This window comes from Tinamus guttatus, unplaced genomic scaffold (assembly GCF_059628265.1).
Source record: "Tinamus guttatus ecotype Peru unplaced genomic scaffold, ASM5962826v1 Tinamus_guttatus_pri_ptg000291l, whole genome shotgun sequence".
Classification (NCBI taxonomy): domain Eukaryota; kingdom Metazoa; phylum Chordata; class Aves; order Tinamiformes; family Tinamidae; genus Tinamus; species Tinamus guttatus.
In genome coordinates this window covers 2,749,599-2,763,191 of record NW_028288825.1, presented here as the reverse complement: position 1 = coordinate 2,763,191, position 13,593 = coordinate 2,749,599, and the positions used below count along the sequence as shown (strand labels likewise).

Here is a 13,593-nt window from a genome sequence, read left to right as displayed (position 1 = left end):
CTGAAGGGGTAGCCGTTGTAAGGTCTCCTGAGTTAACGGCGGAGGTTTCTATCACCTGAGGAAAAGGAAAACCATAGCCAACCCTCTGCCCCGCCGCTCCAGAGATTGCTGTAAATCACCTTAATGTTACAGCCCTGCTCTTAAATAGCCCAAAGGTAGGAGCACGGGCAGCGGAGAGCAAAAGCGGCTGATTTTGGAAGCGGGAAGGAAGCTTTTTGCAAAGACCCCAGGCCGGTCCCCTGCACCGGCGACGCTCTGTGCCCCTCCGGGCCGCGCGCGCAGCCTCCCCCGCGGCTCTTTCCCCGTATCTGCATTTTTCATTGGGAATTAAAACCCCTTTGCATTTTGCTCAGGGCCCGCTGGGGAGAAATCGTTTATCAGGGCCCTACTTGACTCCAATTAGTCGGGATAAGGAGCTGCCGCTGTTGGAGCGCTATTGACAAACGTTCAAGGGAAAATGCTCCGTGAAAATGACAGCTTTTAAGCCTGAACACACACCAAAAGAGCCTGATAGTGCAGAGGAGGCCCCGAAAATACCTATTCTCGTTCTCTTTCCGATTCAGCCCGCTCCAGACGTCGTTTTTTGCCTTTTTTTTTTCCCCTTGGGGCCAGTTCTGAGCGGGTATTAATCAGTGCCAAACACCGGGGAACCGCCGTGGCCAGGACACGGAGGCTCCTCGGGATCAGCATCATCCCCATTCACAGCAGCTCTGGGTGCTGCAAACTGGGAGCCTTTCCCAGGGTTGCAATGGGGGTGCCGGACACCGGGAGCTTCTCCTGGGCTTGCAAGGGGAGCTGCCAGCTCCATTCAGCAGGATCAGCAATCCCTGGGAATTGCGGCGGGAAGGCGCCCGTCAGAGCACCGCTTTTAGCGCAAGACACCCTCATCCCTTCCCCGAGGGCATCTCCAAAGCTCCCTCCTTTAGCAGCGCTGCTCGCTCCGGATTCCTGGCGCCGATTCCGATCCCCCCATCCCTGCGGTTCCCATGGGCTCGGAGCAGCTCCTGCCCTTAAAAACCTGCTCCGTGCAGCTGCGGCACAAAAGGACTGAGGAGCATTGAGAGCTGCACAACTAATTCACTGATAACTCATTAACGGCGTTTCATATTTCCCATCCCCATCCCCAGCATTTTTCTTTTTCTATTGAAGAAAAGAATAGAGGGCAAAAAAAGCAGCATCCTTGATAAAGGGCAGTAAGTGCTATCCCTAAAAATAATAAATAAATAAATAATGTGTTTTTTTTCCCCTTCTTTCGTAGGTGCCTCAGACAGCTGGCTCCTTAAATATTAATCAGGGCCCCATTGAGATGCAAATGCCGATAATGCGGGTGCAGCTGCGCGGGGCGGTCGCCCCAGCCGGGCTCGGAGCGGGATCGGAGCGGAGGCGAGAGCTGCCCCGCAGGTACCGGGATGCTCCGGAGGGAGCCGCACGGATCCCCTGCCCTCGGCGCTATCCCGCCGCCGGGAGAGGTGCTGCGGGCTCCGTCGGATGCTCCTGGGTGCTCCTGGCCCTTTGCCCTGACACTCGGCCAGGGAATCGCGGCTTCAAGGGACACGGCGGCCACGCGCCAACCCGTCGCCCATAAATTATTTATTGTTCCGTTTCCAAAATAACAAGTAAACAGGAAAGACAGGGCAGCTCATAGGGAGAGACCTGGGTTGGATGTGCCGTGTGGATCGCTTCCCACGTGGGGTATCTGGGATGCGGGGGCCCTGCCTGGCATCGCTGCATCCCGAGGAGCCGGCAGCACGGGGGAACCGCAGGGCTCCCCGTCACCCTTTGGGCTCTTTGCTGCAGTTTGCAGCTCTGCACCTGGCTGCTTCCCTGCGGGATGCAGGATGCGGGATGCAGGATGCGGGATGCAGGATGCGGGATGCCTGCGCTCGCAGCTAATGCCAGCAACGTGCAGACACCACCTGAGATGGCTCCGGCGGTGGCGACTCCGGCTGCTTCCCTGCCTATGGAAAACCCTATTCCCGGCGGCGGCCGCGCCGGCTCCGGCCCCAACCGCGGGCGCTCGGCCCTTCCCAACGCTGCGGCCGTCGGCAGCGCGGCCGGACGGGCTGACTCCGCAGCTGGCCAGCATTAGCTCTGCAAGAGGTTGGCGCAGGCCGGGGAGCCTCGGGCGTCCTTTTTAACTCGCCTTCTTTGTGCACGTGGAAAAACAGAGGCCAGGAGATGCCGTAGCCCAGGGTGGGCAGCCGGCTGCTCCCGCCGGGCTGGGTCTAACGGGGGGGAAATTCCCCCCTGGATGGACAGGCAGCGGCTCATAAAATATCCCTTCCTGAAATACCCCTTCCTGAAATACCCCTTCCTGAAAACACCGACTAGAAGCAGTCAGTCTGCTTGGAGCTGCGACACAATCTGCTGGGAGACAACCTGCAAAAAGGAGGGGAAAAAAGAGAGAAAAAGGTGGGAAAATAAAGGATTCCTGATGCCAGGTGGCCATGGGGCACAGCGAGGACCCGCATGGTCCCTGGATGCTGGGATGTCCATCCGCGAGCATCACTCCTTGCATGTGCACTGCCTTCCAAACAAGCCCAAGGCTCAGGGTGCCTGCAGGAGGGCAAACTTCTTACAAAACGAGTGCAAAAAGCCTCCCGAGCGGCTATTTCCGAAGCATTAATCCTTACAAAATCCTTAGAAAACCAAACATTCTCGGTTAACAGGGGAAGAAAAAAATGTGCAGCAGAGCCCCTGGGCTATCGAGCCCTGCAGATGCTTTGGGGATTGCCCTGTTCTGCCCAAACTATGCTCCAGGAGAGGCTGGTGCCACACAGGGAGCACGTGTTTTCCACGTGTTAGGACATGCTAACACACGCTAACGCACGCTAGTACATGCTAACACACGCTAGTACATGCTAGTGCACACTAACACACGCTAGCACACGCTAGTGCATGCTAACACACGCTAACACACGCTAGTGCACGCCAGCTCACTGTGACCTCCCCCGGCAGCAAGGCTGTGACCGGCCGCATTCCCGGGCGCATCCGCGTTGTGGACGGGAGCTGGCGCCGCGCGTGAATTTTCATGGCAAACAGAGGGCCGTGTGGTCAATATTTGGAAGCATTCTAATGTATACATCCCTAAATGCTTTTTTCCCCCCAAAAGATTGGATTTTACTTGCTTGCTCAGAGGCTGCACGTGCAGAAAGAGCAGACATCTGCCATGTGTAATCTCCAGACTCCCTGCTCTCGAGGTGCAGTGTAGTCGGGGGCCTGCACAGCCCTTGCTCCGGGGTGGGTTTTCCCTCTTTTTTCCGCTGCAGACCCCCATGCAATGGGACAGCTCTTGGAGCGCAGTGGGAGCTGGTGCCTGCGGCTCCGCTGGGCTCTGCTGCATGTTGCTCCGCTCACAAGCCCCAAGGTGACCCTCTGTAATAAGGATTTCCAACCCAGGGATGCTGGGGTGGGGGTGTCCTTGTGCCAGCGGCCAGACTCACTCCTGGCCTCTGGAAACCTGCCAATGTGGTCAAGAAGCTCGGTCCCCTGCAGGACACGTGTCTGAAACTGACTAGCCGGCTCCGCACGGACACCCGGGCATTTTGCATTTGGAATTTCCACCTTTCCTCCTTTATCTGTACCTTTCTGTACACGCAGCCACAGCCCCACGCTGGCTCCGGGTCTCCCGCGGCAGCTCCGGCCTCGGATCCGTGGAAGCTGAACACATCCAAGGATGCTGCGAGCACCGCTGCATCCCAGCTCCTCCTGCGTGCCAGGGAAATATCCCGGCCGGGCCGATCCACACCTTGTAACGAGCAATTATTCCCTTTAAAAGCACAAGGAAATAAGAACCGTCCCCATAATCACCTGCTGGATTTTATCAGCGTGTTTGGGTTATGCTTTGGCCCCTTTGGCTAACGCCTAATTGATTCTTTAATCTCGACAACGTTTTTATTGACCGGTACAAGAGCTCTCGCGCCGGGCCCGGACTCGGTGCCGCGGTGACCTCATCCGCCGCCAGCGCGCGATTCCCGAATCCGTCACTTATTTATTATTCCAAGTAACCGCTTGCAGGTGGTGGGATTTTAATGTAATGGTTTCAGCAACAGTTGCCTGCACCATAATGCGCAGCAACAGGCAACATTATCCCCAGCGGCTACCGCGGAGGAAGCCGGATCGGGGGGGATCCGAGCGACAGGAAAGGCAGGGCAAAATCCCAAATCCCACTCACTCCTGGGAATTTGGCACAGGGACCAGCTCTTGGCTGCAGAGCAGCTTGGGGTCCACGAGCGCTGCAGGAAGAGCCCCCAGATTCCCACACTTCCAACCAGGCAGAAAGGGACTGTCCCGATGAGCGATCCAAGGAGGTGACGGATGGGAACGAGCGGGTCACTAATTCCGCACAGTGATCGGGAGCCATCCCATGCTGGGCTTTAAAGGCCACTTAGTTCTGCATTAGTCCTGGGGAGCGTCGCTCCAGGAACCCCCAGGATTTGAGCCACTTAGAGCATTTTCCCAGGCAAGCGAGGGGGATTTTTAGGAGAACAGGGCAGGTTAGAGAGGGGCTGCTCTGTTTCCCACCTCATACTCTGCCCCATCCCTTTTAACTGAGCCAAAACCTCATGAGAGGAGGAAAATTTGGATCCTTGGGCCCTTGCACCCCTCCCTGGACACACATCCCACAGCGGAGCGGGACGGAGCTGCCACTGCTCTGCTCCCGACCCTGGCTGCAAAGGGAAAAATGCAGGGGCAGGAATCATTTTTTCACTAAAATAAAAATCCATCCGTAATGAAAATAGACTCCTAATGGGAAAAGTTGACTGCAAATGGAAGCTCTTAAGGATTCTTTTGACTGACAATAACCTGAAGACCCTCCAGGAACTCCAGTCCAGAATAATCAGATTAAATGAAAACCAATATACGATCCTGAAATTCATCCCATGCCGGTCTAAACGTATAGCAGCTGGGCAATTTAGCCTACAGGTTTCTGCCTCATGCCCAGCAGTTCACACTGAATTGTTTAGCCAAACTTAATCTACTTGGGAAGGAAAAGAGCTCTTTCCTTTAATATATATTAAAGTAAAGCCAGCTTCCAAGAGCAGCGCGGAGCAGGGAAGGCACGGGAATATTTTCTATGTGAACTCCAGGCTGGTGCTCACTTACTCTCATTAATGCTGCAGGAATAAGGCGTCCTGCTCCCTGGATACAGGGATAGCTCTAGGTGTTGGTGGCCACGGGCCTGGGAATGCCGCGGGATACTCACGTCCTGGGAATGCCACGATCTTGGCAGAGGGGAAGAGACGGCCCAAGCGCAGGAGCCATCTCTGTCCCAGAGACACGTTTCCAATTTAAATCCCTGCATGCACCTTCCTCAAGTGTATATGGAACATATATTGCATTTGAAAGCATGTTATCTTCCAGCCATGATGGGAAAATAGAAGGGGAAGGAGGAGGGAAGAGGAAAGGAAAAGTGGAAGGGAATGGGAAAGGATTCCCAAGTGCCAGGCAGGGGCCGTTATCCCAGGGTTTTAATCCGGGTGTGCTCCCTGGATTTAATCCCACCTTGCCACGTGGCCCCCTGTCCTCTTCTCGAAGCAGGGCCATGGTCTGTGGTGCCAGCCTGGGGACGAGGGCAGGGGGCACCTCCAGCTCGCTGAGTCCCCCCGTGGGGACACCGAGAGCCCACAAGGGACAAGGGACCAGAGAGATGAGAAACCAGGGAGCACAGCAGCAGGTGGACAGGGGGGCTGGAAACCCACCGCAAAACCCGCGTGAGCGAGGGCAGGTCGCAGAGGAGCCCGCGGGGAGGCCGGGCGCCGCGTCAGCCCCGCGCGGGGTGAGGCCAGCGCCGCTCCTCGTAGAACTTGCGCAGGCCCTCGAGGCTCACGGGGGGCAGGTAGGGCCCGATCCTCCTGCGGATCCACCACTTGCCCTCGCCGGCGTGCTTGCCCCCGGGCCGGCTGAACTTGTACTTGAAGTGCTCCGCGCGGATCCACCTGCGGAAAGGAAGAGCGCGGGTGAGAGCGGCTGAAGCTCCAGAGCCTTTCCCAAGCGGAAAGGTGGTGCCCAGAATCATAGAATCATTACGGTTGGAAAAGACCTTCAAGATCATTGAAACAACCGCAAACCCATCCCCACCATCCTGCTAAACCTTGTCCCTAAGCGCCTCATCCACACGTGTCCGGAGCACGGCCAGGGATGGTGACTCCAGCGCTTTCCTGGGCAGCCTGTTCCAATGTTTCACCTCTCCTCCCATGGAGGAATTCTTCCTAATATCGAACTGAACCTGCTCCCCTGGTGCAAGTTGAGGCCATTTCCTCTTGTCCTATCAGTAGTTAGGACCAACGAGTCCAGGGCCGCCTGCGCACGCAACCCATCGGCATCGCGAGCCGAGCGCGTGGCAAGAGCCTTCCCGCTCCTGCCGCTGCCATTTGGGAACAACGAGCCACCCTGCGCGCTCCCACCCTGCGCACACCTTAAAAAAGTTCCAGCAAAACCCCGATTTCCCCCTGCTTTATTTCTGCCTCCGTGTCCCCACCCCAGGCACCAGCGGCTGCTGCTTTCGCTCCTCCGCTCGCACGGCCGCATCTGTTTCCAGGCCGCCCTGGGAGCTGACAGCAAAGGAGATTTTAAAGCCGTGCGGAAAGAAGCATTCATCAGCCTCCGAAACACGTCGCGGCGGCGAAGCGCGCCCGGCCCCGCTCCCCCTTGATGTAGGGCATGCTGACAAGGCCGCGCGCGGGCGTGCTCCTGCGCGCATCGCCGGCGCTGCTGGATAGCTTCATAAAATAACCCGCGGTATAAAAACGTCAGGGTCGCGTCAGTGCTCATTTCAGCCGGCCTTGCCTCGCCGCTGCGGCACGAGCGCGGCCGCGGAGCGGGGCAGCGGCTCGCGCAGCTGCTGCTTCCCGAGGCGGGAGCCCGCGCTGCCGGGAAGTCAGCTCCGGCTGCTGCGATAATTCGGGATGGTTCCTGGGAGTTCTCGCCTTTGGAATGGGCGAGCGGCGGGAGCACGGCCCAACGCGCGGCTCCGTGACGGGAGCCGGGCGAGCAGCGCGGAGCCAACCCTGCGGACACCGTGTGGGAGCACGGAGCTGTTAACCACGTCTGGTGCACGGTGACTTGCAGACACTGATGGCAAAATATTCCAGGGATGCACTCGGGTGTCCTCTAAGGAAAGGCGGGATGCGGGGAAGGCCAGAGCAGCATCCCTGGGCTCGCGCCCGCGCGGTGCTCACGGGAGCGGGGATCCCATCACCGCATGGGCTGCCCTGCGGCTCCTGCTTCCATCCTCCGCTTGTACCCACTCTTTCCCCCTTTTCCAAGGCTGGAAAAAGCCAGGCAGGGGCTGAAGCATTGCTTCCACAGCTCTCGCTCCACAGAAATACGAAATTCCTGCTTGGAATGGGGGCGGCAGCAATCAGCACCGAGGCCAAGCCGGGAGAGCGCCGGGCTCTGCTCAGACGTGGAAACATCTTCCTCTTTACTCCAAGGCCTGTCCAAAGAGTCCTCTGGAATGAAAATTTCCTTGTCCCTTTCGAATGGTGCTTGCCTGCCGAGATTAAATAATATCTATCGTCTGATTTGGGATGATTTTTCCCATATGTTGTCTGTCTATTAGAATGTTTGCTATCAAAGGCATTGGCGTGTAAAACTAGAACCGTGTGAGCATTAAAGCAACCACATGCAATTGAAGCTGAATTTTTGTGGCCTAAAGTTTGCCTTTCTAGCTGAGGGCGTTTCAAACTCGCATGTTCAGAGGCTAAATAAATCCAAAAACTGCCCCCCGCCAGCCCCTGAACGCAGCGATCCCCTTGTCCACGTTCCTGCCGCTTCCCAGCCGGCTCCACCTGAGCAGGGAGTGCGGATGCGGGCGAGGGCTCGCCCGGCTCCGGCAGGATCACGAGCCCTATGGAAAACACACGTGCAAAGCAGCCCGGATTGCAGAGTTACAAACCCTGAGCTCTTTCGGGATCCAAACTGCTCGCGGGACGGTGAGAGACATCACCCAGGACACCCCCACGGCTCTGCTCTCTGCTCTGCTCCTGCTTCTCCAGCTCCGAACGCCTCGAGCTCTGCTCCGAGCAGGGAAGTTCCCCGGGATCCCTCCGGATGCTGCGGGATGGATCCCTCCGGATGCTGCAGGCTCGGCCAGCGGCACCGCGGAGCTCGGCTCGGCCTGCGCAGCAGCGGGAAGAACCCCACGAGCGGCAGCGGTTGTGGATCTTGGTTTTGGATGCTCGCTGAGGTAAAAGCTGCAGCATTTAATACTCACGAGAGCCTTCCGTTTCAGGGCTCATGGAGTTTACAAGCTAGTCCGGAATTTATAATCGAGCGGGATGCCGCGTTTGGAGCTTGTGGATTTTGCAAGCTCCCGCACGGCTGCTCCTTCCTGCTGGCGTCCGGGGAGTCCACGCGCTCCTGCAGCACATGAGGACTCAGTCCTAGCGCCCCAAGGACCCTCTTTGAGGGCTCACGGAGTTTGCCAGCACCAGCCCTGCGCGTATGTGGCTGCCTGCAGATCATGAAGCTGCTCCAGGCTCTCTCCATCATAAGTTGCTTCTGTTTTTTTGCAGCTTTAGGACTCATGCAGGGATATTCCGGCTGGTGGAAGAGACCCAAAGGCTTCTGAGGCCTCTGCTAGCCCCAGGCAGCTGCCTGCATGCACTAACCTTGCTTGCTGCTTGGAAGAAATGGGAATATCCTCAGGAAGGTTGGAAGGAAGCTGCTTGGTATCAGCTGCACTAAAAGGAGCCTAATGAGATTAATGCCACCTGTGGTCACTCACACTAAAGAGAGATGAGCAGGGCTTAGCAGTCAGGGAAGATGACTGGGAAGCTCAGGATATTCATCCTGTTTCCCAGGATTTACTGGGTGAAGGAAAACTAGGGCTACTCTTGACTCGCTAGGAAGCATCAGGCACCAACTCCTAGGAAAAGGAGGGAAAAGAGGGGAAGTGGCTGGTGCAGCTGCCACCCGGAGCCCCTGCATCCCAGCTGCATTCCTGCTGGGAGCCCAGTCGGACACCCCCTGGGAGACACGACCTGTCCCCAGGGTTTGTCTCAATATCCGCAGTGGCCCTGGGGACACAGGGTGAGGAGTCAGATCCACCTTTTGGCAGCTTCTCCAGAGCCCGTGGCCACCACACGACGCCCGGGGACACCCGAGCCGGCACCGTCCCCCTGCTCGGTGAGTCCGGCGGCCCCGGCGCGGGCAGCGGCCGCAAATCAGAGGCGTTACCGCGATTATTTTCTTTTAAACCAACACTCGGCGGCTCCCCCGGCCAGATGCCCGGTAGCAGCTGCGCTGCAGCGCTTTCAAGGCCCGCTCGTATATCACGCGCCGTATGACAGCTCCCAACTGTACGTGTTAAAAATTAGCAGCGCGGCTGGAGCGGCTGCGCGGGAGGCCTCAATCTCCCGGACAGCTGAAATTAGTTCCAGCGGCCGCAGCTGTCCCGGCAGCAGCTGAGGGGCTCCCGCTGCCCAAGCGGGGTGGCCAGCGGGGGGGACGCTCCAACATGGGGCATCTTCTCGATTTGGGGGTTTTCTTTCAACTTGATGTTCCGTTTCCCCCCTGTACATCATGGGGCAAGTGGCCAGCACAGGTTCAAGAGGGTGAGAGAGCCTCCAGCCTGGGTTTTCTTGCTTCTTCTAGCCCCTCTTGCTGGAGAGACCACAAATTCCCCATGGCCCAGGAACCGTCTGGGGGATATGGGTAGTTTTACGGGCTGTTTCCCAGTGCATCATTCCCGTGGATGCCACGTTGGAGCTGCCAGCAGCTCCAGTGCTCAGCAGGCCCCAAGGGTGCCCAGGTCTCCACGCTGGGGCTTGTTCACAGCACTGCTAAAATGGGAGCAAAAATCCTTAACCCAACGTGATTTAGCGCCAGAGACGCCGCGCGCGAAGCAGGTTGTGCCCCTCCGATGGGCAAAACGAGCTCTGGTTCCTCCCGGCTGCTTCCACATCGGCAGGTCAAACGCTTAGGAATTTCTTAGGCAAAACCTCCCCGTTTGGATTCAGATGGCGCTTTCGGAACCGCACGCGAGCGGGAGGGATCGGGACGGTCCCCAGCGTCCCCGCGCACCCAGCAACGCGCTGGCTCTTAATCACTCACCTGTTTCTCATTTTAACTTTATCACACTCGAAGAAAATACTATAATTTCTAGTGCTGTAAAGAAACCTACAAACTTTGGTCTCCGAAATTTCATTTCGAAGGCATTAACTCATTTTGAAAGTCCCTTGGCTATTGGAGGTGTAGAGTTTCCATTAGCAGAACAAGCCCGGCTGAGCGGGGAACGTGACGCTCTTATGGAAAACAGCCCTGTCCCCTAATTATTTAGTCTAGCAAGGAATGAAAATAATTAAGTCTCAAAATTCCCTTTAGAGAGGGGATGGGTGGGAAGTGTGTCGGGAAAAGTGGGAGTTTCTCTGCACGGCTACCGGAGGGCTCCGCTCGCACGGGTGATCGTGCTGGAGACTGCAGAGATCACCCTGTTTCTGGCAGTTTATCTCTTGGGTTCCCCTGCACGAAGCCTTTTGGGAGGAAGCAAAAACCCAGAGCCAAAGAAACACGAGTAAGAGAGGCCAAACGAGCGCCAAACTCCGACCACGCAGGGAAGCTGCTACTGTGGAGGAAGATCTGCTGTCATCCCTGCTTTAAATGCTTGGACATGTGTCTTGCTCGAGCCTTTTGCTGCCAGCGGGCACCGGATGGCAATGACCTTGGATTGCTCTCAACAGGGGACACCTCCCCACGTGGGGACCTGGTGTCCAAACGCCCCTTCTTCTGTTACGCATCTCTAGGGTTGGCCAAAGCTCAGAACTGACTTTACTTGTGCATTTCTTTTTTAAGAAGCAATGTAAGAAAAACCGTCCCAAACGAACACCACTCAGTGCATTCACAGCAGCGAAGCGTGGGGACAGAATCTGAGTTGGTAAATCCATGTCCTAAGCAGTAAATCCATGCCCTATGGAGCCCATGCATCATGGCTCTCTGGTATTTGCTCTTCCAGCTCATGCCTGCAGATCACGGGCCACCAGCAGCTCTCTGCACGAGCCGCCCAGGGCCCCGCGGTGCCCACACAAACAAGCAAACATAAAATAAAGCAAAAAAGGGTATTCGGTGTCCATCAATGAGGGTTCACGGGCTGCTCCATACTCCCTGCGCAGCACCGGGGCAGCACCACCCCGCTCCCGCGATGGGACGCGAGCGCGAGCGCCGCTAATCAGAGCTGAAAACCCCTCTGTAAACATTATTAAAGCCGTCTTGCTCAGCGGCGAGGGACGTTCTGGTACAGCCCAGCATGACTTTTGTAGGAATAATTAATAGAGGTTCCCCGAGAACCCGCCTGGACCCCAGCCAAGGCGTAATTATTTTTGTGTAACAGATCCACTGCTTGTGCAAGGGAACAAGCTGCGACATTACCCAGCAACGCAACCCCAGCAATAAAGGGTGATTTACGGGCAGGCTCGCGAGCTGGGGGCTCTGCAAAGCCCTCGGCCCCAGGTACCTGCTTTTATAGCGGCCTTGGCTCCTGGGCTTGGGGGACATAGGACCATCTGCCCCATGCACGCTCTGCTAGGTGCCCAGCAAGAAGTTTGGTAAAGAAAATCCACGTTTGTGGGAAAAACACTTTAGCCGTTGTACTCCTCTCTGTGCTTCAGCTCTGCTTTTTTTCTTTTTTTCAAAATATATGCAGATAGACACACATATATATCTCTATACAGACCATCGTGGGTCGAAGGACACATCTAAAATGAAGTGCTTGGGTAAAAGGCTCTTAACATCTGAGAAACATCTGAGAGGGGCCTCTCCTCAGAAGATTGGGGGGTAGTCTGCATTAAAGCTGAGAAACATCAGCTCTGTGTCCAAGGGATGTACACTTGAACCTTAATCCTTGTTTGCAATGCATCTTGAAAGCCTCAAATGGAAAATATTAGCAAGAGCATAATATTACTTGAGTTGATCCAAAATTCCCTTAAAATGTTTTTTCAGCTAAAAATAACTTCATCAACAAAATAGACACTTTTGTGAAAAATTCCCTTTTGTAGGAAGCCTTTGGGTTTTCATCTGTCCTTTCCACTTGCTGATGTTTGCTTTGTCTTTTCATCGAAAACTCAAATAATTCCAAGACAACAAAACCAATTATTTGTGCAGGCCTGTTTTGTCTTTGAAATATCTCAATAGCCCGGTAGAAAGCGTATTTGTGATGTGGCCTTGTGAAATGATCATGGCAAAAAATCTGAGGCCGACAGGCAGGAAACCGCCGCGGCAGCCGGGAGCCGCGTCCAAGAGCAGCAACGCGGGGCCCATCACGGACGTGCCTGGGAATGTGCTCGGCCGGAGGGTCCCTGCGGCTGCGCACGGGGAAGAAATTACGGAGCCGGGAGCACCAGGTCTTTGTGGTGTCCTGATATTTAACATAGAATCATAGAATGCTCAAGGTTGGAAGGGACCTCTAGAGATCATCTAGCCCAACCCCTGCACACGCAGGGTCACCTAGAGCACGTGGCACAGGGCTGCGTCCAAGCGGGTTTTGAAGATCTCCAGAGAAGGAGAGTCCACAACCTCTCTGGGCAGCCTGTTCCAGGGCTCTGGCACCCTCACTGGTAAGGATTTTTTCCTTAAGTTCCTGTGGAACTTTTGGTGCTTCAGTTTGTGGCCATTACCTCTAGTTCTGTCAGTGGCCACCAGTGAAAAGAGACCAGCATCATCCTCCTCACTGCCTCCCTTGAGGTACTTCTAGACACTGCTCAGGTCCCCTCTCAGCCTTCTCCTCTCCAGGCTGAACAGGCCCAGCTCCCTCAGCCTCTCCTCATAGGGCAGATGTTCCAGGCCCCTGATCATCCTTGTAGCCCTGCGCTGGACTCTCTCCAGCAGCTCCACATCCCTCTTGTCCTGTGCGGCCCAGAACTGGACACAATACTCCAAGCTTTCACGAGCTTTTCAAAGGCCACCAGACACCAAGAAGCGACGCTCACGTATCCAGGATGGATGGACATGGAGCCTGTGGGTAGCTTACCGGGGAGCCGCTCTGCCGGCGAAGGGGTTCGTTGCCATCAGGGACAGCGCGGACTCCTCCTGCGCCAGCAGCTTCCCAGCCAGGTGGACGATCCACTCGTTCTGCTCGTAGGTCTTGGGGAAGGGAGGAGATGGAGAAGAGAAGAGGCGTTAGACGCTGCAGGACTCAGCCACGTGCCGCGCTCAGCATTAGCGAATTCTGCACGGTCTCTGCTGGGATGGCTACGGGTTCAGTTAGCAAATGCTGAATTTCCTGGTGTTGCTGGGAATAGATCCCACGGGATCCAACACCTCGAGGTTCATGCTGAGACCCTCCAGCGTTTGCAGGGAGCAGATGTGCCAGGAGAGCAGCGTTTCCTCATCTGGCAGCCACTCCTCGGGTATGGATAGGACTGAGGGTGGGCGAGACACCCCCACTTAACGAGCTGCCGTTCGTTAGCTGGGCCAGCTACGTGATCCCCTAGCCTGGAGCAAGGTGACAGCAGCAACGTGTGGCTGAGGGCACCCGGCCAGCTGCCCCCGCGCACGGACCTCGGCCGAGCCCTGGGGTGTTTTTGGGATGGCGATCCATGGCTTTGGGTATCGGGATCACATTCCCTCTCCCGTCACCTACTTGATGGGTCCCAT

The 13,593-nt window shown here is 56.3% G+C and overlaps 1 protein-coding gene across 1 annotated transcript in view; it reads right to left on the bottom strand.

Annotated features, from left to right (window-relative positions):
• Positions 1-5,764: 5,764 nt before the first annotated feature.
• LMF1 (lipase maturation factor 1) overlaps positions 5,765-13,593 on the bottom strand; it is a 96,691-nt gene continuing 88,862 nt past the window's right edge. The window contains exons 7-8 of the mRNA XM_088527820.1: positions 12,968-13,080; positions 5,765-5,939 (exon numbers count right to left, since the gene is read on the bottom strand). Of these exons, the coding sequence (XP_088383946.1) occupies positions 5,765-5,939; positions 12,968-13,080 (288 nt within the window). The remainder of the gene's footprint in view (positions 5,940-12,967; positions 13,081-13,593) is intronic.